At 46.6% G+C, this 23,153-nt stretch overlaps 1 protein-coding gene across 1 annotated transcript in view; it reads right to left on the bottom strand.

The window, feature by feature from the left end:
- vwa8 (von Willebrand factor A domain containing 8) overlaps positions 1–23,153 on the bottom strand; it is a 238,558-nt gene that overhangs the window by 148,516 nt on the left and 66,889 nt on the right. Inside the window, exons 5-6 of the mRNA XM_084309724.1 lie at positions 12,344–12,511; positions 10,754–10,918 (exon numbers count right to left, since the gene is read on the bottom strand). Coding sequence (XP_084165850.1) covers positions 10,754–10,918; positions 12,344–12,511 — 333 coding nt within the window. The remainder of the gene's footprint in view (positions 1–10,753; positions 10,919–12,343; positions 12,512–23,153) is intronic.

Below are 23,153 nucleotides of genomic sequence, written 5' to 3'. Positions count from 1 at the left end.
TCGAAATGTGGTCTCAACCTACACAGGACAGGGCTGTGCAATATAAAATAACCTTGGACTTATGGGACTGTGCCACATCAAATACATTTGACATTTGTCCTTCAATTTCCCTTCAAATGGGATCTTACTAGAGCTAGATCTTACTAGAGCTAGATCCTACTAGAGCTAGATCTTACTAGAGCTAGATCATACTAGAGCTACATCATACTAGAGCTACATCTTACTAGAGCTAGATCCTACTAGAGCTAGATCTTACTAGAGCTACATCATACTAGAGCTACATCTTACTAGAGCTACATCATACTAGAGCTAGATCTTACTAGAGCTAACTAGACCTTACTAGAGCTACATCTTACTAGAGCTAAATCTTACTAGAGCTAAATCTTACTAGAGCTAAATCTTACTAGAGCTACATCATACTAGAGCTAGATCTTACTAGAGCTAGATCTTACTAGAGCTAGATCTTACTAGAGCTAACTAGATCTTACTAGAGCTACATCTTACTAGAGCTAAATCTTACTAGAGCTAACTAGATCTTACTAGAGCTACATCTTACTAGAGCTAAATCTTACTAGAGCTACATCTTACTAGAGCTCAATCTTACTAGAGCTAGATCTTACTAGAGCTACATCTTACTAGAGCTCAATCTTACTAGAGCTAAATCTTACTAGAGCTAGATCTTACTAGAGCTAGATCTTACTAGAGCTACATCTTACTAGAGCTCAATCTTACTAGAGCTAGATCTTACTAGAGCTAAATCTTACTAGAGCTCAATCTTACTAGAGCTACATCTTACTAGAGCTCAATCTTACTAGAGCTACATCTTACTAGAGCTCAATCTTACTAGAGCTAAATCTTACTAGAGCTAGATCCTACTAGAGCTAAATCTCACTAGAGCTAAATCTTACTAGAGCTAGATCTTACTAGAGCTAACTAGATCTTACTAGAGCTACATCTTACTAGAGCTAAATCTTACTAGAGCTAGATCCTACTAGAGCTAAATCTCACTAGAGCTAAATCTTACTAGAGCTAGATCTTACTAGAGCTAACTAGATCTTACTAGAGCTACATCTTACTAGAGCTAAATCTTACTAGAGCTAGATCTTACTAGAGCTAACTAGATCCTACTAGACCTAAATCTTACTAGAGCTAGATCCTACTAGAGCTAACTAGATCTTACTAGAGCTAGATCTTACTAGAGCTAGATCCTACTAGAGCTAACTAGATCTTACTGGAGTTAGATCCTACTAGAGCTAGATCTTACTAGAGTTAGATCCTACTAGAGCTATATCCTACTAGAGCTAGATCTTACTAGAGCTAGATCCTACTAGAGCTAACTAGATCTTACTAGAGCTAACTAGATCCTACTACAGCTAAATCTTACTAGAGCTAGATCCTACTAGAGCTAACTAGATCTTACTAGAGCTAGATCTTACTAGAGCTAGATCCTACTAGAGCTAACTAGATCCTACTAGAGCTAGATCCTACTAGAGCTAACTAGATCCTACTAGAGCTAGATCCTACTAGAGCTATATCCTACTAGAGCTAGATCTTACTAGAGCTAGATCATACTAGAGCTAACTAGATCTTACTAGAGCTAACTAGATCCTACTAGAGCTAAATCTTACTAGAGCTAGATCCTACTAGAGCTAACTAGATCTTACTAGAGCTAGATCTTACTAGAGCTAGATCCTACTAGAGCTAACTAGATTGTACTAGAGCTAGATCCTACTAGAGCTAACTAGATCTTACTAGAGCTAGATCCGACTAGAGCTAACTAGATCCTACTAGAGCTAGATCTTACCAGAGCTAGATCTTACTAGAGCTAGATCATACTAGAGCTAACTAGATCCTACTAGAGCTAGATCCTACTAGAGCTAAATCTTACCAGAGCTAGATCATACTAGAGCTAACTAGATCCTACTAGAGCTAGATCCTACTAGAGCTAGATCTTACCAGAGCTAACTAGATCCTACTAGAGCTAGATCCTACTAGAGCTAGATCTTACTAGAGCTAGATCTTACTAGAGCTAACTAGATCCTACTAGAGCTAAATCTTACTATAGCTAAATTTTACTAGAGCTAACTAGATCCTACTAGAGCTAGATCCTACTAGAGATAACTAGATCCTACTAGAGCTAGATCTTACTAGAGCTACATCTTACTAGAGCTAGATCTTACTAGAGCTAACTAGATCCTACTAGAGCTAAATCTTACTAGAGCTAAATTTTACTAGAGCTAACTAGATCCTACTAGAGCTAGATCCTACTAGAGCTAACTAGATCTTACTAGAGCTAGATCCTACTAGAGCTAACTAGATCTTACTAGAGCTAACTAGATCTTACTAGAGCTAGATCCTACTAGAGCTAACTAGATCCTACTAGAGCTAACTAGATCTTACTAGAGCTAACTAGATCCTACTAGAGCTAAATCTTACTAGAGCTAGATCCTACTAGAGCTAGATCCTACTAGAGCTAACTAGATCTTACTAGAGCTAGATCCTACTAGAGCTAGATCTTACTAGAGCTAACTAGATCTTACTAGAGCTAGATCTTACTAGAGCTAGATCCTACTAGAGTTAGATCCTACTAGATCTAACTAGATCTTACTAGAGCTAGATCTTACTAGAGCTAGATCCTACTAGAGCTAACTAGATCTTACTAGAGCTAGATCCTACTAGAGCTAACTAGATCTTACTAGAGCTAGATCTTACTAGAGCTAACTAGATCTTACTAGAGCTAGATCTTACCAGAGCTAGATCCTACTAGAGCTAGATCCTACTAGAGCTAGATCCTACTAGAGCCAACTAGATCTTACTAGAGCTAGATCCTTCTAGAGCTAACTAGATCTTACTAGAGCTAGATCCTACTAGAGCTAGATCCTACTTGAGCTAGATCTTACTAGAGCTAGATCTTACTAGAGCTAGATCCTACTAGAGCTAGATCTTACTAGAGCTAGATCCTACTAGAGCTAACTAGATCTTACTAGAGCTAGATCCTACTAGAGCTAGATCCTACTAGAGTTAGATCCTACTAGAGCTAGATCCTACTAGAGCTAACTAGATCTTACTAGAGTTAGATCCTACTAGAGCTAGATCTTACCAGAGCTAGATCCTACTAGAGCTACATCATACTAGAGTTAGATCCTACTAGAGCTAGATCTCACTAGAGCTAAATCTGACGAGAGCTAGATCCTACTAGAGCCAACTAGATCTTACTAGAGCTAGATCCTACTAGAGCTAACTAGATCTTACTAGAGCTAGATCTTACTAGAGCTAACTAGATCTTACTAGAGCTAGATCCTACTAGAGCTAGATCTTACTAGAGCTAGATCTTACCAGAGCTAGATCTTACTAGAGCTAGATCCTACTAGAGCTAGATCCTACTAGAGCTAGATCCTACTAGAGCTAACTAGATCTTACTAGAGCTAGATCCTTCTAGAGCTAACTAGATCTTACTAGAGCTAGATCCTACTAGAGCTAGATCCTACTAGAGCTAACTAGATCCTACTAGAGCTAGATCCTACTAGAACTAACTAGATCCTACTAGAGCTAGATCCTACTAGAGCTAACTAGATCTTACTAGAGCTAGATCCTACTAGAGCTAGATCCTACTAGAGCTAACTAGATCTTACTAGAGCTAGATCCTACTAGAGCTAACTAGATCTTACTAGAGCTAGATCCTACTAGAGCTAGATCCTACTAGAGCTAGATCCTACTAGAGCTAACTAGATCCTACTAGAGCTAGATCTTACTAGAGCTAGATCCTACTAGAGTTAGATCCTACTAGAGCTAACTAGATCCTACTAGAGCTAGATCTTACTAGAGCTAGATCCTACTAGAGTTAGATCCTACTAGAGCTAACTAGATCCTACTAGAGCTAGATCTTACTAGAGCTAGATCCTACTAGAGTTAGATCCTACTAGAGCTAACTAGATCCTACTAGAGCTAGATCTTACTAGAGCTAGATCCTACTAGAGTTAGATCCTACTAGAGTTAGATCCTACTAGAGCTAGATCCTACTAGAGCTAGATCTCACTAGAGCTAAATCTTACTAGAGCTAGATCCTACTAGAGCTAACTAGATCTTACTAGAGCTAGATCTTACTAGAGCTAGATCCTACTAGAGCTAACTAGATCTTACTAGAGCTAGATCCTACTAGAGCTAACTAGATCTTACTAGAGCTAGATCCTACTAGAGTTAACTAGATCTTACTAGAGCTAGATCCTACTAGAGCTAACTAGATCCTACTAGAGCTAGATCTTACCAGAGCTAGATCTTACTAGAGCTAGATCCTACTAGAGCTAGATCCTACTAGAGCTAGATCCTACTAGAGTTAGATCCTACTAGAGCTAACTAGATCTTACTAGAGTTAGATCCTACTAGAGCTAGATCTTACCAGAGCTAGATCATACTAGAGCTAGATCTTACCAGAGCTAGATCATACTAGAGCTAACTAGATCCTACTAGAGCTAGATCCTACTAGAGCTAGATCTTACCAGAGCTAGATCATACTAGAGCTAACTAGATCCTACTAGAGCTAGATCCTACTAGAGCTAGATCTTACTAGAGCTAACTAGATCTTACTAGAGCTAGATCATACTGGAGCTAACTAGATCCTACTAGAGCTAACTAGATCTTACTAGAGCTAACTATATCCTACTAGAGCTAGATCCTACTAGAGCTAACTAGATCTTACTAGAGCTAACTAGATCCTACTAGAGCTAAATCTTACTAGAGCTAGATCCTACTAGAGCTAACTAGATCTTACTAGAGCTAGATCTTACTAGAGCTAGATCCTACTAGAGCTAACTAGATCTTACTAGAGCTAGATCTTACTAGAGCTAGATCTTACTAGAGCTAGATCTTACCAGAGCTAGATCCTACTAGAGCTAGATCTTACTAGAGCTAACTAGATCTTACTAGAGCTACATCATACTAGAGTTAGATCCTACTAGAGCTAGATCTCACTAGAGCTAAATCTTACTAGAGCTAGATCTTACTAGAGCTAACTAGATCTTACTAGAGCTAGATCTTACTAGAGCTAGATCCTACTAGAGCTAACTAGATCTTACTAGAGCTAGATCCTACTAGAGCTAGATCCTACTAGAGCTAGATCCTACTAGAGCTAATTAGATCTTACTAGAGCTAGATCCTTCTAGAGCTAACTAGATCTTACTAGAGCTAGATCCTACTAGAGCTAACTAGATCCTACTAGAGCTAGATCCTTCTAGAGCTAACTAGATCTTACTAGTTAGATCCTACTAGAGCTAGATCTTACTAGAGCTAGATCCTACTAGAGCTAGATCCTACTAGAGCTAGATCCTACTAGAGCTAACTAGATCTTACTAGAGCTAGATCCTTCTAGAGCTAACTAGATCTTACTAGAGTTAGATCCTACTAGAGCTAGATCTTACTAGAGCTAGATCCTACTAGAGCTAGATCCTACTAGAGCTAGATCCTACTAGAGCTAACTAGATCTTACTAGAGCTAGATCCTTCTAGAGCTAACTAGATCTTACTAGAGCTAGATCCTACTAGAGCTAGATCCTACTAGAGCTAGATCTTACTAGAGCTAGATCCTACTAGAGCTAGATCTTACTAGAGCTAGACCCTACTAGAGCTAACTAGATCTTACTAGAGCTAGATCCTACTAGAGCTAACTAGATCTTACTAGAGCTAGATCTTACTAGAGCTAGATCCTACTAGAGCTAACTAGATCTTACTAGAGCTAGATCTTACTAGAGCTAGATCTTACTAGAGCTAGATCTTACCAGAGCTAGATCCTACTAGAGCTAGATCTTACTAGAGCTAACTAGATCTTACTAGAGCTACATCATACTAGAGTTAGATCCTACTAGAGCTAGATCTCACTAGAGCTAAATCTTACTAGAGCTAGATCTTACTAGAGCTAACTAGATCTTACTAGAGCTAGATCTTACTAGAGCTAGATCCTACTAGAGCTAACTAGATCTTACTAGAGCTAGATCCTACTAGAGCTAGATCCTACTAGAGCTAGATCCTACTAGAGCTAATTAGATCTTACTAGAGCTAGATCCTTCTAGAGCTAACTAGATCTTACTAGAGCTAGATCCTACTAGAGCTAACTAGATCCTACTAGAGCTAGATCCTTCTAGAGCTAACTAGATCTTACTAGTTAGATCCTACTAGAGCTAGATCTTACTAGAGCTAGATCCTACTAGAGCTAGATCCTACTAGAGCTAGATCCTACTAGAGCTAACTAGATCTTACTAGAGCTAGATCCTTCTAGAGCTAACTAGATCTTACTAGAGTTAGATCCTACTAGAGCTAGATCTTACTAGAGCTAGATCCTACTAGAGCTAGATCCTACTAGAGCTAGATCCTACTAGAGCTAACTAGATCTTACTAGAGCTAGATCCTTCTAGAGCTAACTAGATCTTACTAGAGCTAGATCCTACTAGAGCTAGATCCTACTAGAGCTAGATCTTACTAGAGCTAGATCCTACTAGAGCTAGATCTTACTAGAGCTAGACCCTACTAGAGCTAACTAGATCTTACTAGAGCTAGATCCTACTAGAGCTAGATCCTACTAGAGTTAGATCCTACTAGAGCTAACTAGATCTTACTAGAGTTAGATCCTACTAGAGCTAGATCTTACCAGAGCTAGATCCTACTAGAGCTAACTAGATCCTACTAGAGCTACATCATACTAGAGTTAGATCCTACTAGAGCTAGATCTCACTAGAGCTAAATCTTACTAGAGCTAGATCTTACTAGAGCTAACTAGATCTTACTAGAGCTAGATCTTACTAGAGCTAGATCCTACTAGAGCTAACTAGATCTTACTAGAGCTAGATCCTACTAGAGCTAGATCTTACTAGAGCTAGATCCTACTAGAGCTAGATCCTACTAGAGCTAGATCCTACTAGAGCTAACTAGATCTTACTAGAGCTAGATCCTTCTAGAGCTAACTAGATCTTACTAGAGCTAGATCCTACTAGAGCTAGATCCTACTAGAGCTAACTAGATCCTACTAGAGCTAGATCCTACTAGAGCTAACTAGATCTTACTAGAGCTAGATCCTACTAGAGCTAGATCCTACTAGAGCTAGATCTTACTAGAGCTAGATCCTACTAGAGCTAGATCCTACTAGAGTTAGATCCTACTAGAGCTAACTAGACCCTACTAGAGCTAGATCTTACTAGAGCTAGATCCTACTAGAGTTAGATCCTACTAGAGCTAGATCTTACCAGAGCTAGATCCTACTAGAGCTACATCATACTAGAGTTAGATCCTACTAGAGCTAGATCTCACTAGAGCTAAATCTTACTAGAGCTAGATCTTACTAGAGCTAACTAGATCCTACTAGAGCTACATCATACTAGAGTTAGATCCTACTAGAGCTAGATCTTACCAGAGCTAGATCATACTAGAGCTAACTAGATCCTACTAGAGCTAGATCCTACTAGAGCTAGATCTTACTAGAGCTAGATCATACTAGAGCTAACTAGATCCTACTAGAGCTAGATCCTACTAGAGCTAGATCTTACCAGAGCTAGATCCTACTAGAGCTAACTAGATCTTACTAGAGTTAGATCCTACTAGAGCTAACTAGATCTTACTAGAGTTAGATCCTACTAGAGCTAGATCTTACCAGAGCTAGATCCTACTAGAGCTAACTAGATCCTACTAGAGCTAGATCCTACTAGAGCTAGATCTTACTAGAGCTAGATCCTACTAGAGCTAGATCTTACTAGAGCTAGATCCTACTAGAGCTAGATCCTACTAGAGCTAGATCCTACTAGAGCTAGATATTACTAGAGCTAGATCTTACTAGAGCTAGATCCTACTAGAGCTAGATCCTACTAGAGCTACATCATACTAGAGCTACATCATACTAGAGCTAGATCCTACTAGAGCTAGATCTTACCAGAGCTAACTAGAGCTACATCTTACTAGAGCTAGATCCTACTAGAGCTAGATCCTACTAGAGCTACATCTTACTAGAGCTAGATCCTACTAGAGCTAGATCCTACTAGAGCTACATCGTACTAGAGTTAGATCCTACTAGAGCTAGATCTCACTAGAGCTAAATCTTACTAGAGCTAGATCTTACTAGAGCTAACTAGATCTTACTAGAGCTAGATCTTACTAGAGCTAGATCCTACTAGAGCTAACTAGATCTTACTAGAGCTAGATCCTACTAGAGCTAGATCTTACTAGAGCTAGATCCTACTAGAGCTAGATCCTACTAGAGCTAGATCCTACTAGAGCTAACTAGATCTTACTAGAGCTAGATCCTTCTAGAGCTAACTAGATCTTACTAGAGCTAGATCCTACTAGAGCTAGATCCTACTAGAGCTAACTAGATCCTACTAGAGCTAGATCCTACTAGAGCTAACTAGATCTTACTAGAGCTAGATCCTACTAGAGCTAGATCCTACTAGAGCTAGATCTTACTAGAGCTAGATCCTACTAGAGCTAGATCCTACTAGAGTTAGATCCTACTAGAGCTAACTAGACCCTACTAGAGCTAGATCTTACTAGAGCTAGATCCTACTAGAGTTAGATCCTACTAGAGCTAGATCTTACCAGAGCTAGATCCTACTAGAGCTACATCATACTAGAGTTAGATCCTACTAGAGCTAGATCTCACTAGAGCTAAATCTTACTAGAGCTAGATCTTACTAGAGCTAACTAGATCCTACTAGAGCTACATCATACTAGAGTTCGATCCTACTAGAGCTAGATCTTACCAGAGCTAGATCATACTAGAGCTAACTAGATCCTACTAGAGCTAGATCCTACTAGAGCTAGATCTTACTAGAGCTAGATCATACTAGAGCTAACTAGATCCTACTAGAGCTAGATCCTACTAGAGCTAGATCTTACCAGAGCTAGATCCTACTAGAGCTAACTAGATCTTACTAGAGTTAGATCCTACTAGAGCTAACTAGATCTTACTAGAGTTAGATCCTACTAGAGCTAGATCTTACCAGAGCTAGATCCTACTAGAGCTAACTAGATCCTACTAGAGCTAGATCCTACTAGAGCTAGATCTTACTAGAGCTAGATCCTACTAGAGCTAGATCTTACTAGAGCTAGATCCTACTAGAGCTAGATCCTACTAGAGCTAGATCCTACTAGAGCTAGATATTACTAGAGCTAGATCTTACTAGAGCTAGATCCTACTAGAGCTAGATCCTACTAGAGCTACATCATACTAGAGCTACATCATACTAGAGCTAGATCCTACTAGAGCTAGATCTTACCAGAGCTAACTAGAGCTACATCTTACTAGAGCTAGATCCTACTAGAGCTAGATCCTACTAGAGCTACATCTTACTAGAGCTAGATCCTACTAGAGCTAGATCCTACTAGAGCTACATCTTACTAGAGCTAGATCCTACTAGAGCTAGATCCTACTAGAGCTACATCTTACTAGAGCTAGATCCTACTAGAGCTAGATCTTACTAGAGCTACATCTTACTAGAGCTAGATCCTACTAGAGTTAGATCCTACTAGAGCTAACTAGATCCTACTAGAGCTAGATCTTACTAGAGCTAGATCCTACTAGAGTTAGATCCTACTAGAGCTAACTAGATCCTACTAGAGCTAGATCTTACTAGAGCTAGATCATACTAGAGTTAGATCCTACTAGAGTTAGATCCTACTAGAGCTAGATCTCACTAGAGCTAAATCTTACTAGAGCTAGATCCAACTAGAGCTAACTAGATCTTACTAGAGCTAGATCTTACTAGAGCTAGATCCTACTAGAGCTAACTAGATCTTACTAGAGCTAGATCCTACTAGAGCTAACTAGATCTTACTAGAGCTAGATCCTACTAGAGTTAACTAGATCTTACTAGAGCTAGATCCTACTAGAGCTAACTAGATCCTACTAGAGCTAGATCTTACCAGAGCTAGATCTTACTAGAGCTAGATCCTACTAGAGCTAACTAGATCTTACTAGAGCTAGATCCTACTAGAGCTAGATCTTACTAGAGCTAGATCCTACTAGAGCTAGATCCTACTAGAGCTATATCCTACTAGAGCTAACTAGATCTTACTAGAGCTAGATCCTTCTAGAGCTAACTAGATCTTACTAGAGCTAGATCCTACTAGAGCTAGATCCTACTAGAGCTAACTAGATCTTACTAGAGCTAGATCCTACTAGAGCTAGATCCTACTAGAGCTAGATCTTACTAGAGCTAGATCCTACTAGAGCTAGATCCTACTAGAGTTAGATCCTACTAGAGCTAACTAGACCCTACTAGAGCTAGATCTTACTAGAGCTAGATCCTACTAGAGTTAGATCCTACTAGAGCTAGATCTTACCAGAGCTAGATCCTACTAGAGCTACATCATACTAGAGTTAGATCCTACTAGAGCTAGATCTCACTAGAGCTAAATCTTACTAGAGCTAGATCTTACTAGAGCTAACTAGATCCTACTAGAGCTACATCATACTAGAGTTAGATCCTACTAGAGCTAGATCTTACCAGAGCTAGATCATACTAGAGCTAACTAGATCCTACTAGAGCTAGATCCTACTAGAGCTACATCTTACTAGAGGAGCTAACCCTCCTTAGATAAACAAAAGGCCACTACTAGTGGCTGGGCTGTGGCTAGTGTTCCCCCATGGTGCATTTCTTTAAGAAAAGAAAAACGATAAATAAGTACAAATCACCAAATTCACCTTTAAGGTGTTCAGGTAGGGATACAAGATAATCAAAACATAGGTCCAGTAGCCGATGGGAGATGAACGATCCTACCTTGAAGGGCAGGTAGTAGACGTCCCGGGCCTGGAAGCGGGAGCGGAGGGGCGGGTCCAGCGGGTTACCCTTGTACTTGGGGACAGGAAGTCCCAGAGCGATGACCCGGAAGTCCTCGCTCACACGGACTATCTTCCAGGCGTCCAGCTCCTCTTTGGTGTGCTCCTGGAAGACACCGTGGGTTTGAGTAAAGACCGGTTCTACTGATAAAAACATTAATATTCAAAAGTCATTTTCAAATTGTTTACTATCCAAAAGCTTGCGGATATGCAGAGTAAGGGAAGTACTTTTTTTTAGTAAAATGTAGATTTGAATTTGGATGAATATGAAAAACATGACTTCAGGAAGGGAACGTTTTTGTAGCAGATTTTATTTGCCAAGCTTGGGAGAAAAGGCAGAATACTTTGTTTAAGACCGAGCTGTAAGCTGTATTTATTTGTTCTGTATTTAGATTATGAAATGGAACACTGCAATACTATTTTGGTGTTTTATAAACCCATGAGCGTTGGGCACTTTTTGTGTGCATGACACAAAAATTAAATCAATCCATAATCTAGGCGGCTACGTGGCGTAGTGGGCAAGGCGCTCGCCATGAATGCGGAGACGCTGGGCTCGCCTGTTCGAGCCCAGCGCTCCACATTGCTTTCAGTTTAGCTGGTCATTCATACTAATACACATTGGCCGTATTAGGGGGTGGGAAACTGATGGGTGGGGATCGGGCGTTGTGGACAGCGACTCCTACAGGTCGGTTGGTGCGCCTCCTTGGGGAGCGTGAGCCTCCCACGCGTTACTCCTCGCCACTGAGAGATCGAGCTGCGCAGGTGAAAAGATGCGACTGCTGTTACCTCAAGTACCGGAGGGGACTTGTGCTATGTATGACTTAGTCCACATTGCAGCCGGCTTGTGGGAGGCAAGAAACAGCGTTCGTGACAGGGGAGGGTTGAATTGGATGATACGAAATTGGGATGGGAGAAAATATAGAAAATGGGAGAAAAAGTGGATAAAAAAAAAAAATCAATCCATAATCTAAATCAGTGATTCTCAACCTTTTTTGGGTCAATGGACTCCTATCTGACGTCCATGTTCCATAACATGGTACTACCTACTCTAAATCAAGGAGGTGAAAACAAATGCATGCCCCAAAGCGGACAAGGATCTATCAAACATTCAGGTTGATGGAGATCTTCCAATCCAGGAGAAAGTACAGTATGACCGTTGTTCAGCATAAAAACCTTGTACTTCTTCTAATTGAAGGATACCATGTTCCTTTATGGTCAGTTAATGTGTGTCAATTAAAAAAATCACTATGGAGAATGTGCTTAGACTGACCCCCACAAGCCTTTGTTGGATCTCTATTTTAGCCAGACAGGCACCGAATTATGGTGAATGACTGCTTCATGGCCGACCCACGGTGAGGATCTATTCAGCCGGATAAGCACCAAATTACACTGAGAGGCTGCTTTATGGCTGAACGGAGCCATGTAGATCTGACCTGACCTGCAGCAGCTTGTCGTAGACCTGACCTGACCTGACCTGCAGCAGCTTGTCGTAGACCTGACCTGACCTGCAGCAGCTTGTCGTAGACCTGACCTGCAGCAGCTTGTCATAGCGCTCAGCGGACATCAGGAAGCGTCCGTCCTCCAGCTGCATCTCTCGGTTCTCCAGCAGGTTGTTGAGGACGGGCAGGACGTTCCTCTCGGCCTTCTCCAGACCCTCCAGGACCAGGATCCTCCCCTCGGTCGCAGCCCGCACCGCACACTGGGGACACAAACGCAGGGAGGTTCCACCACGTCAACGGAGGCACAGACAGGCACACACAGGAACACACAGGGACACACAAGGACACACAGGGACAAACAGGGACACACAAGGACACACAGGGGGACACATGGACACACAGGGACACACAGAGACAAACAGGGACAAACAGGGACACACAGGGACACACACACTGAGGGCTGCAGAACTCGGAAACTATTAGGAACATCTGACCACTAAGTGTGTCTGACTCTTAACCACCAAAACAAAAGTCAAAGTCACCTTTATTGTCAATTTGCTATTGTGCAAGATATAGACATAGACAATATAAACATGTAAGACACAATATATACAAACACACAATATACAGCCAGGACTGCAGGATGTGTACAATATAAACAATGAATTAAAATGAGCTAAACCTGAGCTAAACTTGTACAGACAACAACAACGTATGACATATATCATGCCAGTTATAGATCGTATAGCTTTACGCTCTGCTCTATTGGAACTATCCCTTTATCCATTCTAATAATGAAGAACTTTCTCCACATGCACACACCTATTTACCTCCGCCTGGCCACACACATCCGCTCCTATATAAGCGGGGTCGTGGCCACACAATCAGCTCCTTCCCTACTTTCACCACCGGAAGTGTCTGTATACACCACTTTAAGTTTAGTGCCAAAGTAGTTTGTTGGAGAGGAGCTACGTTGACATTGTATCTTTGTTTTTTCTCTCTCGCTATTTTTCGAAAAAACAAAGAGATAATGTCTTCACCGTCGGAGGGTCTAGACGACTACAACGCTACCCTCCACCAGCGCTTCACTATCGTGGCGTCCTCCGTGCGTCGTGTGGCGTCTCTCGTTCCACGGTCGTGGCAGGCAGGTGCACCTGGGCGGCGCCCGGAGGAGAGTGTGCTTCGCCGAGGGGCCGTTGAGCTCCCATCTCCTGTGAGGTGGCCGAGTTCCGGCTCTGGTTGCCCCGCCAGACGGCCGTCGGCCGATAGGCAGACAGTTCCTCTGGTGGCCGGGGATTTGCGTCGCAGACTCTTCGCCTCGGCTCGTTCTCGTCATAAGACGGCGAGCAGCGGGGGTGAACGGCCTGGTGGTAGTGTTGTGCTGGAGCTGAGGGGGCGGGGCTCTCTTGTTCGAAGGCCCAGCGGAGCCGTGTCACTCTCCCCTTCAGGGAGTGGCAGGGAGTGCTACGTCTCCCTGGGGACCCGAGACGAGATGCCCAGCTATCTGCCGCGTCGGAAGATGGCACCTGGTGCAGCATCCCGTACGCGAGGGATGCGAGTGACATGGAAGAAGGTATGCAAGGGGAGTTGCTTGCCTTGTTCCTCGAGCTCATGGCGGCCGCCGCAGCCGCCAATGGCGTGGCGTTGCCGCAGCCACTGCCGGCACCTGTTCCCGATGACATGAAAGGTCATCTCTGGCAACGTTATCCTGTGAGAGAGACGGGCGTTGTCTGCCCATTCTTCCCATTAATGGAGGCTTACGTGGCGCGGAGACAGGTAATATCCCGCATCGTTGGCCTTACCCTCGCCTACGTGCCAGTCACGCAGGTGGTGGGTTTGGTCCAGGGGCTAAATGACGGGGTGCCTCGACTTGATAGCCCGATGGCATCCATCCTTTGCCCCGATGGTGTGGGAGCCATTAAGAAAGCCAGTTCCCCAGGTGAAGTCGGCTAGGCAGTTGGCTTCATGGAGTGACCAGGTGTACATCGTCTCGACACAGAGCCTGGCTGCAACCTCCAACATTGCGCAGCTGGCGCGCTACATGTCGGGGCTGATGGCGGGCGGGGCGGTACTAGATGACCATCAACGGTACCTCCACGCCCAGGCGGCTGGAGCCATCCTGCATCTGACCCAGTTTTGTTACAAAACGTGTGTTTATTCACTATATATTTGGGGATACAGTGTAAACCCTCAACTACTGTTGGGGTTGTGTTCTTGCTTAGGGAGTGGGGCAGTTTTCTCTGAAAATAGTTTTTTGGTCGCTATTATGTATGAGTTTAGCAAGGCCTGTAGCTAGCACTTGGTCGAGGACTTATGTCTTCTCTCGTCATAAAAGACGGCGTTCAGTAGTAAGAGTGAACTTTTGCCTTTTTTATTGTATGAAGGGGGTTGTGTGTGTTCATGTTCTACATTTAAGTAAACGTGGCATTGAGTCCACAACTGGGTTGAGTGTTAGCCTGCAGAAGTGTTTAACATATATAGCTATTGTACCAAGGTCCTTTGGACCCTCTCTTTAAATCTGTTGTTTTTTCTTTACTTTAGGGTAAAGGTATAAAAATGCAGGCAAGTTTTCGCACATGAGCCTAAGCCTTGTATAAAAGCCAGTTTTTTACACAAACAAGTTTATCGTCTGTGGCTGGCGTGCAGAATGTAAAGCTATTACCCTAACAGGTATATGCGCTTTCATGTAGAGCGCTAACAACTGGTGTCATGGCGCTGCTTTGTTGTTGCATCGTATCAGGGGTGAGGGGTCATATGGGGTGAACTGATAAACCCCTCCCCCCTTTCCTGATTGGCCAGGGGGTTGGGCCTCCTGTCCGTCAGTCTCCCTCTCGGGCTGTGGGGTCAGCGCGTCACAGGGAGGGGGAAGGGGGGGTTCCCTGGTTCCACTCCATATTAGGATGGGTGGGTCACGGGATTTCCCCAGCCATGGAATACGTCACTAGGCGCATTTTCTATTGGCCATGAGACATCCGTGAGTTTTTCAGGCTCTGTGCTACAGGCCGCTGTCATTGTCAAAGTTGGATGATGCGATGCATTTGAAAACAATTTGTGTTCTGCTCTGCTCTGTTTATTTTTTTTTTAAGATTTTTTTTTTAGCGTTTATCGCTTTTCCTGGTCAGACATGACCGACAGATGCAGTGAGGGTGAAACGGGAGAGAGAGCAGGGGAAGACATTCGGCAAATAACGGCGGGTCCGGGAATCGAACTCAGGTCGGCCGATCCGCGACGCAGCGCGGTACATGGTGTGCTACTGGAGCACCCCTCTATTTTGAATTTTTTATCCACTTTTTCTCCTTATTTTAAAGTTTTTCTCCCATCCCAATTTCGCCTCGCCAATTCTCCCTTCAATTCTCCCCTCCCCTGTCTCGAACGTTGCTAGACTATGCCTCCCACTGGTCAGCTGCAGTGAGGACCAAGCCTTGCATCACGTGTCCCCTCCGGTACACGAGGAGGCAGCTGTTGCATCTTTTCACCTGAACAGCGCAATATCTCAGTGGCGAGGAGTAACGCGTGGGAGGCTCACGCTGCCCCCGTTACTTCCTGATTCTGCTGTACAGGCGCACCAACCGACCTGTAGGAGTCGCTGTCCACAACGTCCAATCCCCACCCACCAGCTTTCCCACCCCTAACACTGCCAATTGTGTTAGTATGAACGACCAGCCAAGCTGGTAGCAACGCCGAGAGCTGGGCTCGAACCCAGCATCTCCTGCGTTAGTGGCGAGCGCCTTGCCCACTGCGCCACTTAGCCGCCCTGCTCTGCTCTCTATTAAAGTGTGTATTGGGCCTTTGGTCACTTGGCCCAATTATTACATATATCTTTTTCAATTGTTACTCACGTAGAGGTCTCTCTGGGGAATTTTCTGTCTTCCCCTCTTGTGTAAAGAGCAGAATTGACAGGGTTTACCCTCAGACGCGTCACATGAGACCCGTGTCTGTGTCTTATTGACCGGCTTCCTGCTGCTCGTCCCAGACAGCATGGAGGGAACGTTGTCTGGTGTTTCTTATTAAAATTCACAATTGATGTGTTTCGGGTTCTCGACGTGCATATAGCGCTGGCCCTGGGTGCTTTCAATGTGGAACCACGTTATGGGCTGGCGCGCCTTGGTTGCCCAATTCATAGAAACAGCGTTTTTTTATGCGGGCGGCTGGGAAGGAGATTTGATCTCTACCGAGCGCCAGTGCACTAGGTTAGACTCGACGGCTCACGTACATCTCCGGGGGGAGATGACGGAGTATATCAATACATTGGCGGAGGGGTCTCACGCCCATGAGGTGGGCCACCAGGAGCAGTGCATTCGCGTACTGACCGTCTTGGTGGCGACCTCTGTGATGTTTTGGATGGACACGCGTACCTACCCCCCTCTTAGGACTGGGGATGGTGGCGTGACTAGGACGCGGGACTGGTTCTGGTCACACCGGACCAGGTCAGTTAACCCGTTGTCCGCCGGGGCGCAAATCTGCTGTTCTGGTACCCCGAAGGACTTTGTGCTTTTCCGGGGGGAAAATGCCGGGTCGGCCCGGGCGTCGCAGGGATTGATGTCGTGGATGTGTGTGTCATGTGTATGCCACTACGAGTTGCCCTTAACAGTGACGTGCTTGGTCCACTCCATACTGTGTTGTACCTTGCGCTGTGTTAGGGGGCCTGGTCCTTCTCCATTTGTTTCACCCCTCCCTCCCCCTGCTGGGCGGGGATGGGAGGGGGCTGTCGAGGAGGTTTTCTGTCAACCCCTCTAGGCATCCCTGTGTAGGTCCCGGTCCGCCATGCCCAGGTCCGAACTATTTCTCGTCTACCTGTTGGCCTGGGTTAACCCTTTGAAAACTGAAACACTTGTACTGCTTGTATAGCCTGTGTATACGCGCAGTTATGTTTCTGAGTTTTCTTGGTGGGTTAAGGGAACAACCGCCTCCTGTTGAACTAAACATAGGGGGGTGGTTGGTTCTCCGGTGTGTTGGTAGCAGAGTCGACTCTCTGGTTGAGGCCGGGCTTGACCCCGTCTGCCCGAGAGTATGCCCCCGCATCTTTCATGATGTCTGCCAATTGTGTCAGCCTCTTCTTTGAACCTCGACCCCGCTGGATTGGGGGGTCGGTTTGTGGAGGTTATGGCATGGTGCACAGCATACCGAACACCCCTTCCGCCGGGATACTGTTCTCGCAGTAGACCCTTTAGGCGCCTGTCTAGTCCGCAGTGCTCCAGGCACAGGTAGAGTTCTGCTCTTGGGGCCTGTTGCCTGGATTGAGGGATCAACCTCCTTGGGGGTTGTCTCCCCGGCACGCCGACTGGCCCCGCAGTGTTGTGGGGGGTAGCCTCTTGAAGAGTGCTTCAGAGCAGCGCGCTAAGGGGGGAAGGGCCTGCCCTTGATTTGGGCCCTGTCCGATACGCTGGCGATGTGGGGGGTGATGTCACCAGTGACCGTCTGGTGGGGTCCCGATGCTGTGGCCTCGTTGGCCTCACCAGGCCCCTTTTTTTCAGGGGGTCCTAGCCCTCAGGTTGTCCTAGGGCTGGGACCTCCTCCGCGCTCCGCTGCTGCAGCCTTGCCACGGGGTTGGGTTCTTGGGTCTGTGGGATAATATAATGATTCCCCAACTCTCTCATGTAAAGACATTCCCCTCCCCTCTCTCCCCAATCCTGTGCCCCCCCCCCCTCTCCCCAATCCTGTATCCCCCCCCCCATTTGACCTATCAAATGGGACCCCCTCCTTCCCCTTTTAACTATATAATGCTCCTCCCAACAACGTTCCGGGTCTTTTACCTGGGTCATTTCAGCTGACTACCTGGGGAGAGCCCTCAGCCATTCTCTCTATGTACTATACTGTTTGGTTAATAAACCTTGTTATTATCCAAACCTCTGTACAGTCTGGCTCTGAGGCGAGATGCAGAACAGTGCAGGTATACACCCAAATTGTATCACAAAAGACGGAAACTCCAATGATTTGCATCTGAACACAGACATAACACAGACTGAGTGATAATCTACATTTGAACACAAGTGTAGCTGAGGGGTACAATTCCCTGACTGTATTGTTAGATATGATATTTAATACCACTACCTCATGTACTTTAACTTCTGGCCACCCAGTACAAGATATAAGTATGATGAACACTTTCCCACCTGATGAAACGAACCAACACAAATGTACCAAATCGAATATTTAATACAGCAAAGGGTGTATACAACATTCACTTAATTACATTTATGATTTGAAATATTGAATATGCACTTTTATGGCAAATGAGTACTGTAGACAGTCTAGCTCATCGGGGAACGAGTCTCTCTGTAGTAGAAGAAGTTCTGCTTCTTCGTAGTCAGCTGCTGACATGCCAGTGGTGGACTGAATCTCTGGGTGGTGCCGCAGGAATGTTCTTTGTTGCACACTCTCTAGGGTAATGCAGTCATCTATGTTCGGGTCTGTGGAGGCGACAGTGCTCAGTCCACAGAACATAGGCTTCTTGTTCTCAGCCTCCTCTCTACTTGCTTCCCTCGGGGTGGGCGTAGGCCAATCTCCTTCCGGGAGCTGGAGGAATGTTGGTCCGTCACTGTAGATGTTGCGACGGGTTAGGTCATCCAGGGACATTCCCCGGGTGATGACGTCAGCTGGGTTGTGTTTGGTATCCACATACCTCCAGCTTGCTTCTTCTGTTAATTCTTGAATCTCGGTGACTCTGACTCCCACGAAGACTTTGTATCTGCATGAATCAGACTTAATCCATGTGAGTACTGTCGTGGAATCTGACCACAAGATTGTTCTATGCACCGGAATGGTGAGTTCACGTTGGATTAACGTGGCTAGATGCGCTCCTGCAAGGGCTGCGCAGAGCTCTAGACGTGGGATAGATTGTTGCTTACGTGGGGCTATTCTTGAGCGGGCCAGTATGAAAGCAGTGTGTATCTCTCCTCCCATCTCTTGGGCACGCAAATAGGCAACCGATCCGTAGGCTACTTCGGAGGCGTCGCTGAAGACGTGTAGCTCAATCTCGCATGTCTCTGGCCTCACTGTGGATGGGAAGTAGCTGCGGCGTATATTGACACCTGGGAGTGAGCGGAGTTCCGTCTCCCACTCTCTCCATGTTGAGGCAAGGTGTGCGGGTATTGGGTCGTCCCAGCCCTGGTCCTTGTCCCATAGTGCTCGTACAATCATCTTTGCCCTGGTGGTGTAAGGTAGAATACATCCCAGCGGGTCATATTGTCTGGCGAGTGTTCTGTACACACTCCGTCTGGTGGTCGGTATCGCCGCCGACCTTCCTTGCTCTGGAGCCAAGGGTTTGTGTCTATAGTGGAGCGAGTCCGTTTTGAAGCGCCAGACTAATCCTAGTGTCATTTCTTGGGCTTCTCCTGGGATTGTCGCCATCCAGGTCTCGCTGCTGGCAGCCTTGTCTGCGGAGGAGAGGCTGCGCAATACGTGCGGGTCACTGCTGGCCCACTGCCTGAGATCAAAGCCTCCTTTGATTAGGGAGGCGCGTAACTTGATTAGGAGAGCCTCGGCTTCTTCTTGAGTCGAGACGCTTTGTAGACAGTTGTCCACGTAGAAACTGTTCTTCACACTGTGTTGGACCTCTTCATCTGCTGCTGGGTCCTCTGTGACGTGTTTCTGTAGTGCAAATGTAGCACAGCACGGGCTGCATGTGGTTCCGAAGGGGAGTACTTCCCACTGGTAGATGGATGGGTTCTCATCTCCGATCTTCTCTCTCCATAGGAACCGTAGCAGAGGCTTGTCCTCCTCTACTAGTCTCACTTGCAAGAACATCCCTTTGATATCCCCGCTTATAGCCACCTTGTCCTGGCGGAAGCGCAGTAGCACGCCTAGTAGGGAGGGGCCGAGTGTGGGGCCGGGCAAGAGCTCTTTATTCAGATTTTGGGATCCGATCTGGTAGCTGCAGTTAAACACAATGCGATCCTTGCCATTGTGATGGACCTTGTGATGCGGCACGTACCATGATTCGGTCGTCTGATCGGCCTCTTTAATGTCAATCTTTGTTACGTGTCCCGCTGTGATTAGCTTCTCAATCTCAGCTCGGTACACACTCTGTTGAGCGGGGTCTTTGGCTAGGCGCCGCTCTGTGTTCAGTAGATAGCGCTCCGTGGCGTCTTTCTTTGCGTGAAAGGGGGGCATTCCCTCTCGCCTCAGGAGTGGAGTTGCGTATCTCATCACTCCGCCGACTGTGACTCTCTTTGTCCCCTGCTCGAGTAGGTGGATGGCGTAAATGTCTTCTTTAGAGCGAATGTCTTTCTTTTCGTTCTTAAAGGGCATTGTCTCTAGGGTCCATAGCCTCTCGACATGCTGCAGGAGAGTGGTGTCTCCTTCTGTCGTTCTGGAGTGGAAGCAGCTAGTGGCTGCGGTTCGGTTGAGAGATTTAGCGAGGGGGCCTTGTAATGTCCATCCTAGGCGGGTCTCGACTGCTGCAGGACAGCCTCGGGGGCCTGTATGGACCCGGTCAATCGGGACTATGAGTTCTGCATGGTCGGAGCCTATCAACAGGGTCGGGGTAGCGCCGTCTATGAGCGGGATCGGTAATTGGCGCAGGTGCACATATTTATCCATCAACTTGGTGACAGGGTAGGTGTACTGCGAGAGTCCTATTTCTTGGCTGGTGAAAGCATTTGTGATCTTGTACCGTCGCTCTGGCTGCCCGTTGGCTGCGATAGTGAAGGAGACATTCTCGCCCTTTATCGTCTTTAAATCTCTTCTTATTGTCCGAATCGTCATTTCGTTCTTGCTCCCCCGCAGTCCCAGCTGAGTCGCAGCGGAGGCGAGCAGAAGGGTCTTCTCTGACCCGTCATCAAGGACGGCGTAAGTGTCCATGACTTTATCTTGGTAGCTCAATGTCACACGGACTACCTTTAAGAGCACTTGAGCTCCGTTGCTGCTGGCGGGGTCAATGTACATGACACTTGCCTTGGTGCCGCTCCGTGGTGCAGGTATAGGCCGTCTTCCGTTACTATCGTGTAGTATATCTAGATGGGCTCCATCGCACCGGCTGCACCTTTTCTTTAGGCGGCATTCGGCTGCCATGTGGGGCCGCGCACATCGATAACAGCGCCGGTTGGACTTTATCCATTGGCTCACTTCTTCTGCATTCATCTTTGTGAATGAGTCACATTGTGACAGCCAGTGTTCTTTCTCACAGTAGGGACACGCTATCTTCCACTTCTCCTTTCTCGAGGGGGTGCTGTGACTCTTACTGCTCGGTACTGACTCTGATTGGTGCATGACAGTCACCGATCTTCTTCCATCACTTATTCTCCTGGGTCCCTCTCTGGAGCTTGGCGTGCTCCGCCCGAAGGTGTCCAGTCGTAAGCTGCTGACCTCTCTCGCCAGGAAGTCTGCCAGATCAAGGAGGGATGGCTCGGGGCCGTCGGGATCTCGGTAGTCCCTCTGCCGCCGAAAGCGTTCCTGTCTTGCGGGTGGCAGCTTCTCCAAAATCCTCTCAACGTTAGAGTTGGCGTACAGCTCATGCCTGCCCTTCTCCCGTTGAGCTCCCAGCATCCCCACCAGGGACTGCACTTTGATTGACAGGTCGTCTAGTGAGCGATTGTCTGTGGCTGGGGGTAGGCGGTCAATATGCCTTATCTCCTGGATTACGTAATCCCATATACGTCCATATCTTTGATCCAGCGCTGCAAGGGCCGCTGTGTATGGGGTCGAGGAGGTAGCATAGGCTAGCGCTATATTGTGCGCTCGCGGTACTTTCAGGTGCTTCAATAATATTGCATACTTGTGGCGTTCATCAGCGACATCCACCATCATTGTCTCTAAACACATCCGGAGCTCCGTGTACTGTGCTCGACTCTCATAGGCGAAGTCTGGGAATGACGGCGTGGCGTTGTATGACGCCGTGGATGGCTGATACATCGGCGAGCGTTGGGGGAGAGACCTCCTGGGCGAGTCCCCTCTTGCGCCTCGCTGTGGGCTGGTACTGGCAGGGTACCATGGCCCGCTGGTCCAGGTACTGTTCCTCGGGGCTGGTCGTGCGTCGTGCTCACCCGTAAATAGAGTCGGGGGTCTGTAGCGCAGCGCCGCGGGGGTATAGCCTGGACTGTATGGGACCTCCTGGTCCGGTGGAGTACTGTGCTGTCGTCGGGCTTGGTTCTCCTCTTCTCCCTCTTCTTCTTCTATCAAATCTTCCAGGTCTTGTAATCGTTTATTTAGCTTCTCCGCAGTGTAGGCCGCTCCTTCCTTGTAGCTGGGTCTCGCTTGGACCGGTATGGGAAGGGGGTCTGCGGGGGGTCTAGACTCGGTCTGTTGGTCAAGTTCAGGGTCGCTTGCTCGTTGCGGTGACGCTGCTCTTGACTGCTGTCTCGACGAGTTCCTTGAGCCCCTGGCGGAGGGAGAGGGAGTTGTCCTTTTGATCAGCTGCTCTATTAGTTGCGCTTGTAGTCTGTCGCGCTCTGCGTCTCTTTGGGCACCGGCAGCGGCGCGCTGGGCGTCGGCGGCGGCGCGCTCTGTTTCTCTTTGGGCACCGGCAGCGGCGCGCTGGGCGTCGGCCCGGTCTCTTGCCATATTCTCTTCCATCTGGAAGCGTCTCATCTCCAGACTTGTGCGCTGTTCTTCGCTCCGTTGCTGTGCTTGGAGGTGTTCGCGCTCGCTGGTCACCTGTGCTTGGAGACGTTCGCGCTCGCTAAGCGTCTGTGCTTGGAGCCGATCGCGTTCGGTAGAGGCTGTCAGGCTGACGAGGAACGCCTGTTGTAGTATCCTCTCCGCTTCGCTGGGGGAAGGCGGTAGTGGAGGTGAGCCGCTCCTGCGTGAACCGCTCCTGGGGGTACTCGTTGGGGAGTCCTGGAGCTCTAGTTCCTCTGCGCTCTCCTCTTCTTCTTCCGTGCAGAGTTCTCTCTCTGTAGGGTTGTCTTCCTCCCGGGGCGTGTCGGGGACTACTTCTTTAGTAGTGGCGGGGGGTAAAGGCAT

The sequence above is a fragment of the Notolepis coatsorum genome (genome assembly GCF_963971535.1).
Source record: "Notolepis coatsorum genome assembly, chromosome: 3".
Taxonomy (NCBI): domain Eukaryota; kingdom Metazoa; phylum Chordata; class Actinopteri; order Aulopiformes; family Paralepididae; genus Notolepis; species Notolepis coatsorum.
The sequence above is the reverse complement of the archived record's forward strand: the minus strand, read 5'-3'. Positions and strand labels throughout refer to the sequence as shown.